Source organism: Miniopterus schreibersii, assembly GCF_964146895.1.
Source record: "Miniopterus schreibersii genome assembly, chromosome: 4".
Lineage (NCBI taxonomy): Eukaryota > Metazoa > Chordata > Mammalia > Chiroptera > Miniopteridae > Miniopterus > Miniopterus schreibersii.
In genome coordinates, this window is record NC_138105.1 from 60,890,501 (window position 1) to 60,907,186 (window position 16,686).

The 16,686-nt window shown below is 41.9% G+C and overlaps 1 protein-coding gene across 4 annotated transcripts in view; it reads right to left on the reverse strand.

Annotated features, from left to right (window-relative positions):
• Nucleotides 1-16,686, reverse strand: part of MSRA (methionine sulfoxide reductase A) — a 323,213-nt gene that overhangs the window by 72,648 nt on the left and 233,879 nt on the right. For all 4 annotated transcript variants that reach the window (XM_081135847.1, XM_081135849.1, XM_081135848.1 and 1 more), the window contains one exon: nt 11,152-11,258. In XM_081135847.1, the coding sequence (XP_080991973.1) occupies nt 11,152-11,258 (107 nt within the window). The remainder of the gene's footprint in view (nt 1-11,151; nt 11,259-16,686) is intronic.

Consider the following 16,686-nt stretch of genomic DNA (forward strand, 5'->3'; position numbering starts at 1 on the left):
ATGTAAAACAGGCATAGTAAAGCACGAGTAGAACCGGGAGGAATGACCTCATCATGGTCCACCTTCCCCAAGTATAAATCTGCCGTGTGACAGAATGGAAAAAGTATGCATAGAGTTTGGAATCAAAGAACCAGAGTGTGCACCCTGGGCTCGATCATTTACAAGTCGTGTGACCTTGAACACTATCAGCTTTGGTCTCAGGTAAAGCAGGGATCCAGTGGAGCTTCCTCATGCTCACTGGGAGGGGCAGGTTCAAGTCCCTTCTTCACCCTCCACCATGCTGACTGGTGCTGTCAGTGTTGGCCAGGGGGCAACAGCCAAATCCCACCTGGTGCCCGGCTCTGAGGCTGAAGGCCCTGGGTGTGGCTGGTGTACATGTGCCCCCCTAACTCAATGGTGGAGACCTCAAACCCTACCTGGAAAAAGGAGCCCAAAGAGGTAGCTGGGGTTCAGCCAATGAGACTATACCTGTCTGATTTGCCAGGTACAAGATCAGGGCTCTGGCCCATCGATTCACATGGCCATGGGGTAAGGACCCGAGGAACCTACAGCTATGAGGCCAGAGCAGTGACTCCAAAGCCGATGTGACTCCAAAGCAGGGGTGACTCCAATGAGAGGAAAATGATTTTAAAAACAATCGGGCTCAGGTGCAGATTTCAAAATGAAACTCTTGTCCTCTTTTCATTTTAGGGTGACAGGGTAATGGTCAAGGCGGATGGAATCTGACAGAGGCTTTCATTCTGGCAGCTCAACTGAGGCTCCGGCCTTCACTGTGGGGCCGGCTGGGCGCGGAAAGGGTCATTCTCCGAATTTCACATCCAAACACTACAGAAGAAAAAGAGCTAAGAGGAGCTCAAGGGGAAGGGAAGGGCAGCCCGCTTTTCTTTATGTGCTCTGCTTTTGTCCTTCACGCGCTTCACACCTGAGGGAGGAACTAATGGCGCGGGCCGTGGGGCCCCCAGTCCGGCCCGCGGGCCTCTGCCCCCGCGCGCGCCCCCAGCTGGCGCGGGCGACGCGGAGCGCACAGCGGCGGCTGGCCCTGCGCACCGACCCCCGACGCGGGCCTTTTCTCCGCCTCTCCGCCCGCAGCCAATGGGCGGGCTCTCTCCACCAGCTGCCATGGCAACCAGAAGACTGCTCTGCAGTGCCCACAACAGATGTCACATGAGCAAAGACGAATGTGGTGGGGGTGGGGAGCATGGGGGGGAGGGGTATGGGGGTTACATTTGGAGTTAAATGGTCCCACCAGAGGGAGTAAGGCATATTTTGAAGGAAGTGCAAAGCGGTAACATCTATTTTTTTTCTTTCTTTTCCCTGTCCTTTAAGTTCTAAACCCACATGCACACACACCGATGTCCTTTCATTTCTGCTACCGAGGTGCTGCGGCTCTCTGGGCTTTCATGGCAAACATGAAAGCTCTGATTTCTCGAAGCCTTAAATGAACATCGCCTCCATGGCAGAAATGCAAGCAGGCACCGGGGAACTGGCCGGGCAGCTCTGATGCGGGGGGGGGGGGGGGGAAAGACCGGAGAAACTCAGAACCACACAGAGCTGAGACAAAACCCATGGGAATTTTAATGGCAAATGCATTGCGTCTGTAGGCAAACAGCAAACCCTGTTTCACTCTTGTTGCCACTAAAATGGAAGGGCTCCTACTTCCCTCTCACCTGGGGTAGGTTCTCTGCTCTTACGGACTAAACCAGGGCAAGGCTTATACATCTACCTGTTTGAGCAACAAAGGCTCTTTTGTTGTCTCTAAAATAGATCCTATCCTCGCTGAAATACTGTGTTTAAAATGTTTCCACTGCCTTCCATTTATCTTCCACTGAAATTACCAAGTAGAGCCTGTGCACGCAGGCACACCCGCTAAACCTATACATTAGTTGGTAAAATAAGAGCGATATTAGCAGCAGGCAGGCACTAGACACTGTAGGCCTTTTTTCCTCCCTGCTTGCAGCCAATGGGCAGGAACCTAATCTGTTCCCGTTATCAGACCACATGAATCAGGGAGACAGGAGGGACAACATGTAGGTCTTGTCCTAATCCGATAGATGAAACGCACTGAATGTGCCAGGCGATGGGAAAATGTTGCTTAGAATTATTTTGCACTTGTGCTTAATTCCCCCAACAAATATTCACAGAGTACCCGCTTTGTGCAAAGTGCTACATGGAGTGCTGCAAAGGATGCAGAGGAAGCGAAGGTCCCGCTTACCATCAAGGGGGAAAAGAAACATGGAAGCTCTCAAAATCGGGCGGATGAAATGAACGTGGCCAGCTAAGCAGGATGAGATTATGGAGGAAGGAGGGTTCTGAGACGTGTCCTGGGGTGTGGGGAGATGAGAGCGCCAATTCTGTGACAGGCACTTGATATATACCATTATCATATAATGCTTAGAGCACCTGAAAAAGTAGCCATTATTATCTTATTTAACAAACCAGGAAACTCAGGCTTAGAGGGGTTAATAGTCCAAGGTCATACCATTAGCAAGTAGCAGTGCCACTGTTGTCCCACGTCCTCCACCCACCTCCATGGGGTTTTGCTCCATCAACCAAGTGGCACATTGCTGCAAAGACTGCAGCTGTGTGCATGCACCATGTCCTGGTTGTCACCTAAGCAATACCATCAATGAAATCATGGACTGTGAACACTCACTGCATATTTCCTAATACATACTGAAACAAACACATACTATTTAAATTTAAAAGGTTTATCTGAATACACCCTAATGTAATTTTGTGTACCACAGGGGGTACATGTGTCTACTTTGGGAGTCACTGAATTTTCCCATGCTGGCTTGAAAGATGAGTAGGAGTGTGGCCTGTGGAGAATTAGAATTCACTCAAATGTCACTCTATGTTGATCAGGGTTATTTTGTATATATACCTCCACTAAAATGAAAATGTCTCCTTGGTCCTCACAAGAATGCTTTCTTTATCATTGTTCTGGCCAGTAAGTGGAATTCCAAAGTGCTTGCAAAGCACTTGAATGAAAAGCAGGGATATGAATAAAAGACTGATGACCAGCACTGCCCTTGTCTATATTGCTCCTGGAATTTGCCACCACAGGCCGAACTCCATCCCTGGGACCCGCTTCCCTGCCACTGCAGCAACAAGCTACAACCACCAGAGGGCAGTAAAACAAACCAGATTTTTTTCATTTGGACCCAAATGTGGATGCACAGTTTAATAATATGTAAAGCTTATTATTACAAGCTTTTCCTTTCCCCACCCCCTATTAATGAACAAATGCCCAGGGGTAATGCAGATATTTCTAAATACAGTGCAAGAAAGGGCAATCTGTACTCATACACAGGGAGTCTAACACACAGTAATAAGTGGGAATGAAAATAATCACCCAGATGCAACTAAACCATTAAGGCTAAAGATTTAGCCATCTATATGGCTGCATACATAGAAACAGAGATATCTGACTCCAGAAATGGGCATTTTTAAAACATTCATCTCACATGTTCTTATTTAGAATTCATAATAACACCTGTAATAACAACCACATTTTCAAGGGACATTTTCAAAGCTACAAGAGGGGTGTGAAAGGAATTTCATCTTTATTGCTGGGCATACAAAGGGGGATCTTTCCCTTTGACTAAGGTAAGAGAATGAATTATACAGGGCCTTTCCATGGGCATTTAAAAATCATAACTCCATGCTTTAAACAATAGCACAAATGAAAACATTTAAAAAAGAACTGGCTAATCCCCAAGCCACAAAATATCAACTGACATTTATCCATGTCTATTTGGGATCCTAAAATGCAAATAAGTGATTTTGGGTGCTGGTGAAAGCAGAGTCTTTGAGTGCTCCTACTGGTTTTAGCATCATAGCATAGAGAATACAGCAGATTGAGAGGGGATACTTCTAGTATGCAAACTACCCATTTCTCTGCTAACAAAGAAACAGAAAGAACCCATGAATTTCTCAATTCATAACAGAGGGAGATTCCCTGGTCCTATATTTTTACAATGGTGTGAAATCTGAGGGCCTCAAGAAAAGCAGGATGTAGAAAGCCTTGTCTCTGGAGTTACCCCATTAAACTCTGATATTCATAAAATGCTTGACAAATTACTATGTACCTCCACACAGCATGTGAGAAAAGCATATAGAATGCAGAGTCCAATGACTCTGACTCTCTAAATGTCCTATATGGGTCATCTCAGGGTTATAAGTGAAGCCCTCTGAGCTTCAGTGTCCTGTAAGGCAGGCAGGAGAAGAGATCCTTAGCTACCTCCTACGTGGGAGTGGGGGTCACTCATATAATACAAGGCAGAGCACTGAAAACTGTGAAGATATATTTTTAGGATTTTTGTTCTTGTTTTCCCCATTTTATAGACAAGGAACTAGAGTTTTACAGACTTGTCCAAAGTCACAGTCAGTAAAGGCAGAGCAGGACCCAGGCCAGGCATTCTCATCCAAAGCCTTGGTTCTTCCCACCTCTGCACGGTGTCTTGGTCAGTTTGAGCTGCCATGACAGAGTACCACAGGCTGGGTGGCTTAAAACAAAAGACACTCATTTGTCATAGTTCTGGAGGCTGGGAAGTCCCAGATAAAGGTGCCAGCAGGGTAGGTTTCATTGTGAGGATTCTTCTCATGACTTACAGATCACCACCATCCATCTCACTATGTGCTTACATGACCCATTCTTTGCGTGCATGTGCAAAGACAGAGCTCTCTGGTGCCCCTTCTTATAAGGGCACTGATCCCATCATGAGGCTCCACCTTCATGATCTTATCTAACCCTAATACCTCTCAGAGGCCCCATCTCCAAATGCCATCACAATGGCCGTTAGAGCTTCAACATAAGTATTTTGGGGGTAGCGACACAAACATTCAATCCAAAACAAGGGGCAACAGCAGCCGTCTTTATCCTGCTACCTCTTTTCAGTTCAGGTCAGCAAATATTTGCTGACAAGCTGCTAGGTGACGAGCAAAGTACCAGGCTTCAGGGAAGACAAGGGTGAAGAAAAGAGCTCACTGAACGTCAGGGTCGCTCCTAGGACAGGGTCTATAGGAAGGAGCATTCATGACATGTGGGCTTTTGCGACTTGGACAGACTTCACAAGGTCATCTTCAGGTAGCTGTGTTTGAAACAGTTGTAATGCAAATACTGGCAGCTAATCAGTGCATAGTATTTGATAAGGTAATTAATGTATTAGGTTACCAAGGAAGGTGGGGGACAGTGAGGAAAAAGGGACATTTTCAAATTTTCAGCCTATAGAAGCTTACGAGAAAACACAAAGGATCTGTACCCCAATAGGAAATTATCAAGTCCAGTTTTATTATGATGATTATAGCATAACTGGATATGTACTAAATATAGTTATTTTTTCTTAATTGAGTTGCCAAAGTTAAAACTATTTTCTGGATTGGAAAACTGAAGGGGCTTAGTTTCAATTAACACATATTGGGTGACTTCTACATGGTAGTAGTAGGTATGTGTATGCTGATAGTTGTATGTATTTTTATATGTAAATATTTAGTCCATAACAAGTGGTATATTACATATATATAAAATTTCATTGAATTCTTATAACAAACCTATGAGGAAATTTTGTTAGCCACACTTAGATAATTTTAAAATGAAGACCAGAAAAGTCAGGAATTCAAACATAGTGACTGAATACTAAAATATTCTTGCCAACTGTTCAAATGTTATTTTGTTTACTTAAACACACACATAATCCTCCCCCTGCCTCATCTTCTCCCAAATCTAGCTCTTAGAATTTTTTTCCGCTGTTATATTTGGTATATAGTATGGGGTGAGGTTGGGTCTTTTTGAAGATAGAGATGTTTGAAAGGGGATAAGCCTATGTAAATCTCTACTTCCCTTCAAAACTAGACAAAGACCCCAAGAGAGAGGAGATCTTGTTCCATCTTCTCTGGTGAATGCAGCATGTTCTATCTGTGGCCTTAGGATCTAGAGGAAGCCAGATGGGCACCCACCTGATGAGCACAGCCTATCTCTTCTGAGCAGCCCAAGACAGAAGAGCTCCCAGTTTCAGTCCCCATTTGACACTGGACATGTGACAGAGGTATACTAGAAACCAGGCTGGAAACCACGTCTAGGGACTATGGTGGGCTGAATAATGGTGCCCCCCAAATGTCTATGTCCCATTCCCTGGAACATGTGAACATTACTTCATATGGCAAAGACTTCACAGGTGTGATTAAATTAAGGATCCTGAGATGGGAGATTATCTGGGGTTATCCGATGGGCCCTAAATGCGATACATGTGTCCTTATATGAGAGAGGTAGAGGGAGATTTGACATAGAAGAGAAGGAGGCAACGTGACCACCAAGGCAGAGACTGGAGTGATGTGGCCACATGCCAAGAAATGTCGGCAGCTGCTAGAAGCTGGTAGAGGCAAGAAAGGGATTCTCCCCAAAGAGTCTGTAAGACTCTCCAGCTTCTCTAATCTCAATAGAAATCAGCAAACTTCTCCGGCCAGCCTTCCATTCCTTCCTTCTTTTGTTGGTGAGTCTGGTATCTACAACCCAGTCAACTTTGCACAAAACCACAGTTTAGATGGAAAATCACTTTGGGTTTCTGGCTCATCAGCAGTACTGCACATCTAATTAGCTCAACAATTGGTCCCTGTGATAAAATCAGCCAATTTTATGTTCAAATGGCTGCTCCGTGCTAAGCAATACTGTCACTCTAAACTTCACATACAAAGAAGTTGCTGAAAAAGCTGGTTACTAGGAGGTCACTGGGGGGCAAACTAGTGAAGACTATTAAATTAGTACCTAAGTCCATATAGTTAGGACATAGGGGTTCCATCAGGGCTCAAATAAGATGAATTCTCAGAATGTAGTGACAGGGCCAGAAATGCCAACTCTTAAAGGGGAAAACAGTTGGTAGATATAAAATAGGTGGAAGGACTCACCTGCAGAACCTCCCCACGCTTAGAAACAAACCTGACATTTATGATGAGATTACAGAGTCTTGCATCCTAATCTAGTATTAAGAAATGACTTCCTATTAAAGACCTCTGTTGTTTCAGGAATTTGTTCAGGTTACTCTAGATAGAAAACATAGGCAAGCCAATCCACCTCTTCAGCTTCCTCACACCCTTCACTCACTGGCTAAGGCAGCTGGTGATATCTGAGATTCCCTCCCTACTCTGTGCGATCGCTGGAAACCAAATTACTTTTTAAGGTAAATGTCAAAGCACAGATATCATCATTATTATTTAGCTACATATATATATATACTATATATATAAATATATTACATAAACTACATATATAACTGTATATTATATAACTATGTAATTGTAACAAGATTCCTGCTGAAAATCAAACTTGTGTCTTTCTCTGCACTAACAGAGGTGCCAGGAAGTCACTGAATCGCGGCAAACCATCCTTGAGACATTCTGGTCAGCTGCCTGGCCTGGGCTGGTTAAAGGAGCCCTTGTAACTCGACCTATCAGCTACCTCTCATGCATCAGCTCAGATCTTCTTGGCCTTACCTTTCTCCTATCCTCCGCTGCAGTGCCCAGCTCTGCATGGACTCTAATTAGCTTTACAAAGGCACAACCCTCTAGCACCTTACCTCACACCCATGCCATGTGCCTCTTGCCTCCTGCCCCAGGGACACGGTATCCTGAGCCCACACATGTGCAACCCAGAAGTGCAGCATGAACCCATGGAGATGGTATCCAATGGACATATGCTTCCCTTTGTCCCCCCAAATGACTGTCATTTCATAAGGACCAGACAACCGGTTACCAAAAGCAGTAGCAGGGACCAACCTGAATTGTTGCCCCTCCTCTTTTCCACTCGCCCTTCCCTGTACTCCCATCCACGGCACCACATGCCCCAGTAAGTCTTCACACACAAGCTTTTGTCCTGGGCTCTGCTCTCATGACACCCAGACTAAGATAAGAATCACAGTGGTCACCCATGTGCCGGTGCGCAGTTAGTCCTCCTGCTCCCAGGGGTGGTGACGCAGTCAGACTGTTTTTTATGAGTGTATGTATTTAATTTCCATATGCTTAGGTACAGAACACCCAAGAAGCATTTGGTTAATACAACTGTCTATAATATAAGATTAACATTCCCCAAATCTAAAAAGATAATGGAGACATTATTAAAACAGTTAATTAATATTTAATATCTAAAATTTATTTCATATGTGTATCAGTTGTCTAAAATCAATGTGTATTCCACTCAAAGCTAAGGGTAAGAAACTATATTGGGGTAGAAACCATAAAATTGGGTCAGCCTCTTCATCATCACATGGAAGGTACTGACCTTTTGCACTTAAAATCTGCATTGTGAGCACCAAAATACCACCTCATTTTGAGATATTGTGAGGGAAATTAATATCCTTCTGGAGCATCTTAGTATTACTGTATTTCAGGACTGTGAAGTATTATAATAAACAATTTATAGATAGCGTTAATCATAGGTAACTTTAAGTATTAACTACTAAGATTGCCTTAATAATCAAATATAATTGAATAGAACTAATTTTTAAGTTCTTGCTGGGGCTGATTCTCTGTCGAGCCTAGAACAACATCCTGCCTGGTGCAGGCATTTCCACACCCATCTCTCAAATGTTGGTGTTCTTCAGGCCTAGGCCTTCTCCTCTCATCTCTTATCACTTTTCCTCAGTGATTCTATCAGCAACTTGGGCTTCATTCACTAAGTATATGCAAACTCGCAATAATAATAAGGGCTGCCATTTGTTGAGCACTTACTACGTGAGAGGCCCTGCACTTTACAAGCATTAGGCCAGTTAACAGTCATAACTGTCCTCCCTGCAAGGTAGGAACGGCCCACATCTTCTCCTAGCAACCACGCGAATGCCCATACCATCGGCATCTCAGACTCCACATTTCCAAACATAACCCATCTTCCCCACAAGTCTGCCTCTGTTCCTCCACACCATGGCACAAGTCATTGCTGTCCAGGAACGTGTGAGTCACCCTAGACTCCTCCCTCTCATTTATTCTCCTCTCCCAATCAGCTCCAAGTTCTATGAGTTCTAGTTCTTAAGTATCCCTGCATTCCATTCATCCTCTGACCATCCTAGACACAGCTCCCATCCTTTCTGGCCTGGAGTCCTGCAAAAGCCGCCCAACTCATCTCTCTGTATTTAGTTACGTTTTTCTAATTCTGGTTACTCTACTAACTTAACCTTATGACACTGGGCATCTAAAATACAGGGGTAAAAGTGAGGTCTCTCTTCCTTATAGATGGGCTTAAGTAAATAAGATATATGGCGTCTAAGCGTTAGGCACTTGATAAAAAGTTCTCAGTTGACATATAAATTAAGGCAATTTGATGCTAGAGGCTACATGCTTAACTGCCACCATATATGTTCTGAAGCCCACCTTACCAGAAAAGTCATGATGAAAAGGGATATGAGGAAGAATAATTTATAATTAAAAGTTTTTCCAGGTAGAAATATAAATATACTCAAATTACTCCAAAATTTAGCTTAAAATGACATACATTTATTATCTAGTGGTTTCTAGTTAGGTGCCTCTGGCTTGACATCTTTCATGAGGCTGCAGTCAAACTGTCACCTGGGGCTACAATCTCATCTGAAGGCCTGACTGAGGTTGAGGGGCTTCCAAGTTTGCTTAAGTGGTTCATGGAGGCCTTCGCCCCCTGCCACATGAGCCTATACACAAGGCTGCCTGACAACACGGCTGCTGCTTTGCCCCTGGGCAAGTGATCCAAGGGACAGTGAGAGGGAAAGGGCCCCCAAGATGGAAGTCACAATCTTTAATAAACTCATCTCAGAGGTACTTCTGTCATTCAGCAGAAGTGAGTCATTACATCCAGGCCATACTCAAGGAAAGGGGATTACACAGCCAGAGACCACTAAGGGCCATCCTAGAGGCTGCCTACAGCCTTGCAGGGAGGGATGGGGTGTGCTGAGGAATAAGTGGGGCCCTATCAGCATCTCCCTTAGCCCTCTCTGCTTTCAGAGTTACACTGAGTTGCATGTCCTGCTAATTTTCCATCAGTAGATACACTCTTGTCCCTGCTTCCTTCTCACTGCCATCTCTGCAATGGGGGACAGGTGGAGAACACACACCTTCTTGGGAACTGTTGCATATCAGACTATTTACATAATTCTAAAATAGATCAGCATTACAGTAGCTACTAGCTCTGCTGTTCAACGTGAATCCAAATCAGGGGGGCGAGGGACTGGGTGTAAAAGGTGAAGAGATTAAGAAGTACAGATTGGTAGTTACAGAATAGCCACAGAGATGCAAACTGCAGCATAGGGAATATGGTCGGTAATATTGTAATAACTATGCAGGGGGCCTCATGCATACGTGAAATATCAGGGGAACCACTATGCAAAGTACATGACTGTCTAACTACTATGCTGTGTATCTGAAACTAATATAGGATAATATGGATTGTAAACTGTAATAAAAAACTAAGAAAAGTTTAATTTAATTTTAAAAATAAAGTAGATATAACTATAAAAAAGAAAAATATAACAATAATTAAAATTTAAACATTACCATGAAGTTCTAAAAATTAAAGTAACTCAATTTATTTTTAAAAGAACTAAATTTCTATCAGAGATTTTAAAAATATGAGTTAACAGTGAAAATAATGATTTTAGGACATAATGTCCGTATTTCTGAGAAGTATTTTTTATTATAATTCAACCTATAGGTACAAGTAAGACAGAGGGCGTTACAGGTTGGATGTGTGAACAGACACTGGAGAAAAGGGCCCTCTACAAGCCAAGGGGAAAGGCCAGGAGCAGATCCCTCTCGCACAGTCCCCAGAAGGAGCCACCTCTGCTGAAACCTTGATCTCAGACTTCCAGCCTCCAGAACCACAAGACAATAAATTTCTGATATTCAAGACCCCCCCACCGTCTATGGCACTTTGCTATGGCAGTCCTAGCAAGCAAATACGGAAAGAAAAAAGAAAAAGAGAAATGCATGAGAGACTATTATTAAAATCTCATTTAGCGCATTTATGGAGCAGAGTGGCTCCATTCTAAGAGGCTGATAGAAATTCCCGAAAACTGTGCAAATGAAACCTAGTGCCAGGTGAAAAGAACCAGACTGTCCCTCCACAGGCGGGGCCGGACTGGCGGGGCGGATGGTGGCAGACGGAGGAGCCAGGGAGGGGGCGACAGGAGACATTACCTTCTGGTAGTCTTCCCTGGACCGCAGGGCGGCCTCCATGTGCACGGCCGAGGGCGGATAGATGGCTGAGCGGTACTGAGAGCCGTGGTCATTGCCTTGGCGCATGCCTGGGAAAGTGGAAAGCAGGGCGGATTACTGGGGGGACAGGACAGCAAGGTCAGTGTCACACGCTCTCTATGACTCATGTGCTGAGCGCTTCTTTTAGTTTTATCTTTACACCTCTCTTCTTAAATAAACATGAAATATATGTTTTGCTTTGCCTATTTCAATTATAACAAATATCTTCGAACTCAGTAAATTTATCACAGGTCTTGGATCACAGCAGATGTTCTTTAAATATGTATTTCTCTGCAGATATTTAAATCATAACCTAGTCCATTCATCACTTGCAAAAGCACTGATATTCATTATTTCTTTGGATCCTAATGAGACACCCTCTTTGGCAGGTTTTGTTGTCCCTCACATGGCAGATAAGGAAATGTGATGATGTACATGTCAGGGCCTGGATTGCTGCTTGGCACATGGGAGGTGCCTATAAGTGACACAGTGACGGATGCTCAGAGAGTTTAAAGAGTTTGCCTAAGATCATACACCTAATAAAAAAATAAACCACCCTGGGATTTAATGTTGCCCAGTGCACTTTCCACCCTGTCACAGCAGCTAGGATGTAGCTGGTGGTCAATTTCTGAGTAATTTAGTCCCCAAAGCTTAATATAGATCCCCTACTGATCTATACTGTTGTCAAAATAAACTTCACATGTTTACTGAATCATTCAAAAATCAGTTTCAGTTTTAACAAGTGTCCTAAAACTCCAACATAAGATTTAACCTTCCAAGGAAACCAGTTTTGTATTTCAAACATGATGCACCTGTATCACCTGGGGATGTCATCAAAATGCAGGTCCTGATTCCACAGGTCTGGGGCGAGCCTGAAATTCTGCATTTCTAAATTGCTCATGGGCGGTGCAGGGTCACCAGACCAAACTTTGGGTAGCAAGGGTTTAGTGTTTGCCCAGATATTTTCAAGATTTCTTTATAATCTGTCAGCAACATTTTCAATTCCAGCAACGTGGTAAGGAAAACCTGAATCGTCCAAACTAAACTTTCGCAGGTGTGGCGTTGGCAATGCTCCCTCCATCCCACCATGTCATGTGCACACTTTTCATGGAACTCCTATCAACCTTAGTTGAAAGCATCTTCTCTCTGGAAAACCATCCCTGATCGCACCTCACAGCTCTAACAGACAGTCACGGACTCCTTTGGGCTCCATCGGGCCTTGCAGGTCCCTCTCTTAGAGGTTTTATCACACTACACTATTATGTGGTCGTCCCTCTTTCTCCTCTGTGAGAGAGCTTTACAGCCATAGTACCTGGTATAACATCAGGTATTGTTGCATGAAGAATGTATGTGTTCACACCTTGAGATCCAAGGCCCTGCAATCAATACTGGAGCACTTTGTCACGCTTACTTTGTAAATGCAAATGCAAATTCAAATGTAAATAAAATAATCCTTCTTAGGGGCTATTGGAAAAAGCTACAAAAGAGCTGATACATTTGATCTTAGAGGTAAGCACAGGTGCTGAGGACACTAAAGGTTCACTATGGAGTTAATGGATGGGCAAGCTAGAACTCATGATCAACACTGCAGGCCAACAACAGAGGGCTAAGTGGTAACAAAATAGTAGGATTTAGGGTCAACTAATAGGCTACCTAGTAAATGGGTGTACGGGTGTGTGTGAGGGGGATATTTCCAATGCCTACTTGTTCATACTTCCAGTGTAGCTGACTTCCTGGAAATCTCCTCCCACGTCTCCTAGCTGCACAAAGGTCAATGGGGACCAGGAACTCATTAGTGGCTAAAAGAGCCAATAATGACACAAAAATATTAATTTAATAATATACAATAAAAATAAACCATCTCATCCCTCCAATACACAAATACAAAATTAAAATATCTATTTCATTTCTGTGTACGTTACATATTCACATAAGCATTCTAGTGTTATTATAGTATATAATATGTAAGTATTATTACAGTATAAATATTACTTATAGTACATACTATATAAGTATTATCGAGTATAAGTATTACTTATTAAGCACCTAATATGTGCCAAGTACTTTTCCAGATGCTGAGGATACAGCAATGAATGAAAGCAAACCCTCCCCTCACAGAGCTCACATTCTGGTGGAATCTAAGAGACTGGAGAGATATAGTTCCAGAAGGGCACTGTGGCAATATTTTCACTTTGCCTTCTTCAGTTTTCCCTCCTTCACCTACAAGTAGGGCTTTTCTTGCAATGACTACTTCCCATCCTTTTATTATGCATAAAGACACAATGGTAGTAACATTCTTTTCCACAAAGAAAAAAGATTGCTGGATGGCTGATTTTCGGTAAAACCTGACCTCTTCCCATTCAAGATGTAGAAAAGCAGGGTCTCTGTGTAGCGCTGTTTAAATCTATTTAAGTTTTCTTTCTTTTAAAAGAGAAATTAGTATGTGAGTAAAAGAGAATGTGCAGGTGTGACATTTCTATTTTCAACAAGTTTTGCTAAGATCCCTTATGCCTTGTACACTGAAGACAATAAATACCTGTATGCTTGGTTGAAGGTCTCTGAATTATCATAGGATCGTTGCTTATAGATAAATACCGGCTTTTTTTATCAAACACAATGAGAAAAATGAGGAATTATTTCAAGGAAATGGTATTATAATGGGCTCTTCCATTAATCTTATTTTCACAAATAATCTGATAGCTGGAGTGCATAATGAAACCCTTAAGCTTACATCCGTATTTAGAGCTTCTCTTATAGTGACATGACAACCTAAGGGGTAGAAACATCTGGAAGATTTTACAAAATTGTGTGGCTAGAAAGAAAAGATGCACATGACAGCCATTCTAGGCAAGTATGTAAGACAACGAATTTCTTTTTTTTGTCCTTCTTTAGATTTTTTTCTAAAATTTATTTTTCAGTCATAGTTGACATACAGCATTATATTAGTTTTGGGTGTGCAACATAGTGATTAGACATTTATATACCTTCCGAAGTGATCACCCCGGTAAGTCTAGTTCCCACCTGGCATCATACAGTTATTACAGCATCATTGGTTATATGTATTATGCTGCACTTTTCATCTGCATGACTATTTTTATAACTGGCAATTTGTAATTCTTAATCTCTTCACCCTTTTCATCTACCCTCAACACCCCTTCCGTCTGGTGACTATCAGTTTGTTCTTTGTATCTATAAGTTTGTTTCTGTTTTGTCTGTTCACTTATTTTGTCTTTTTAGATTCCCCATATAAGTGAAATCATACAGTATTTGTCTTTCTCTGTCTGACTTATTTCATTAGCATAATACTCTCTACCATCTATGTTGTTGCAAATGGCAAGATTTCATTCTTTTTATGGTCAAGTAATAATATTCCATTGTTTATAAGTAACACATCTTCTTTACCCATTGAATAAAATACCTAGGAATAAATTTAACCAAGGAGGTAAAAGATTTGTGTACTTGAATATAAGACATTGAAGAAAGAAACTGAAGAATATACAAATAAATGGAAGAATATACCATACTCATGAATTGGAAGTATTAACATCATTAAATGTCCATACTAACCAATGCAATCTACAGATTAGATGCAATCCCTATCAAAACATCAATTTTTCAAGGCAATGCATTTCTATAAAAAACAATCCATGTATTATTTATGTAATTAGAGGTTATACTACTGCTGAAATCTAGGACAGGGATTTGTAGACCCTTCCCTGAAGCCATGATCCCTTGATTTAAATTCTAATTTGGTCATCTGTTAATTGTAATACAACAATACTGATATAGCTCTCGCCATTGTTGCCCTTCTCTTCTTTGTGCAGATATGAGGTGTCCCCAACTCGCTCTGGGCAGCTTTAAAGAGGTGTAACATCGTGGGCATCATCCATAGCTCTGCTCCAGACTCCCTGCATCCTTTCCCTTTGCAGGAACCCAAACTGACTATTCATCCACCGGAAAGATGGGAGTTATTCACACAGTTACAGCCACCACCTGCAGGCAGAAGTCTTACAATTTGAATTTACAGCCCTGACTTTCTTACCCTTCTTGGATGTTCTAATGAAACTAAAAGCTCCCTATGTCAGAAACAATACACATTCCCTTCCTGGTCACTCTGGTTCACCCTCTGCAAAGACAAGGAAGTGCTAAAGAGATACATACAATAAGGGGTGGAGAGAAAACATCAAAGCCATTATTCAGATTCCTTGAATCCTAGGTGATACTGGACGAGACATTAACTCTCTCTGGTCTACTCATGGATAAGTATGCTAATTTGATTGATTCCCACCTCCCCCAATCAATGTTCATCCTGAGAAGAAAGTATACTATCTTAAAACCATACACACATATTCACAACTTGTGTGTGTGTTTGGTTAATTCCAATGCATGTTCCTTTCATTTCACTGATGAAGGGGCTTATTAAATGGATAGGAGCTTGAAATTTGGAAGCAGATGGTTCATTGGGAAATATGATTTGATGCTCAACAGACTGAAAATCCCAAAGATCTATGGATTTTCTGTTCTTGTTATTTTTAATACGTTGCATTTACAGATGTTTAGCATCATTAAACTTTTCACCGTTTCTTTCAACCTCCATTGGTTTATGTTATGAATGCAAAACAGTAATTCAATGTGAGGAAAACCTGTTTACTAAATCTCTTGTAAGAAGCCTAGGACTGAGAAATATAAGATCTTGTTTTTAAGTCTGACTTTGCCACTGTCATACTTAATGCAAATTACTCAGTCTTTTTGAGCCTCAAACCTCCTTTGTAAACCAGGAATTATAACTCATAGGTTTGTGGTGAGGAGTAAATAAAGATAAAACCTGGAAAGCACTTTGACGACTATAGAAAATTATGTAGATGTTAAATAACTTTTATTTGTACAACTTTTAATAATCTTAGACTATTTCAGAACTACTTTTGAAATAAAAGTAACAAATGACATCACACAAGATACTCTAGGAGTAGCCATTTTTTCCCTTGAAAAGCATCATTTATATTAATCTCTCAGATATTCACACAGCAGAAGTCATACAGATAAATCCAAAGAGAGGCTCAAAATTCATTTTATGCGTGGAGAAATGTACTATTTTATTTTTAACTGTTTATTACATCTTTTTACCAGAATTGCCTTCCTTTTAAATTTTAACTCTGCTAATCTTCAGCTCAGTTCTTCATTTCAATGGAAAACAAACCTGAGAGGGAAAAACACCTTTGAGTGAATTCTCCTAACCCTGCTCTTACCCATGAAGAGCTTTCCAATGCTTATTACTATTGGTCTCCTATCTGAAGTTTGGAAAAATCAGGCCTATTGGCATTATCTTGTATCTCCTGAGCTCATACCCACTGGGGTGCTAGAAAGGGGACAGAAAGAAATGCAGAATGGTAGAAAGAGACCAAAAAATTCAAAATCATTGAAAAAATAGTTGTAAAAGCCCACTTTTTTCTGGTGACTGCTTGCCTTCTTTCCTTCCTT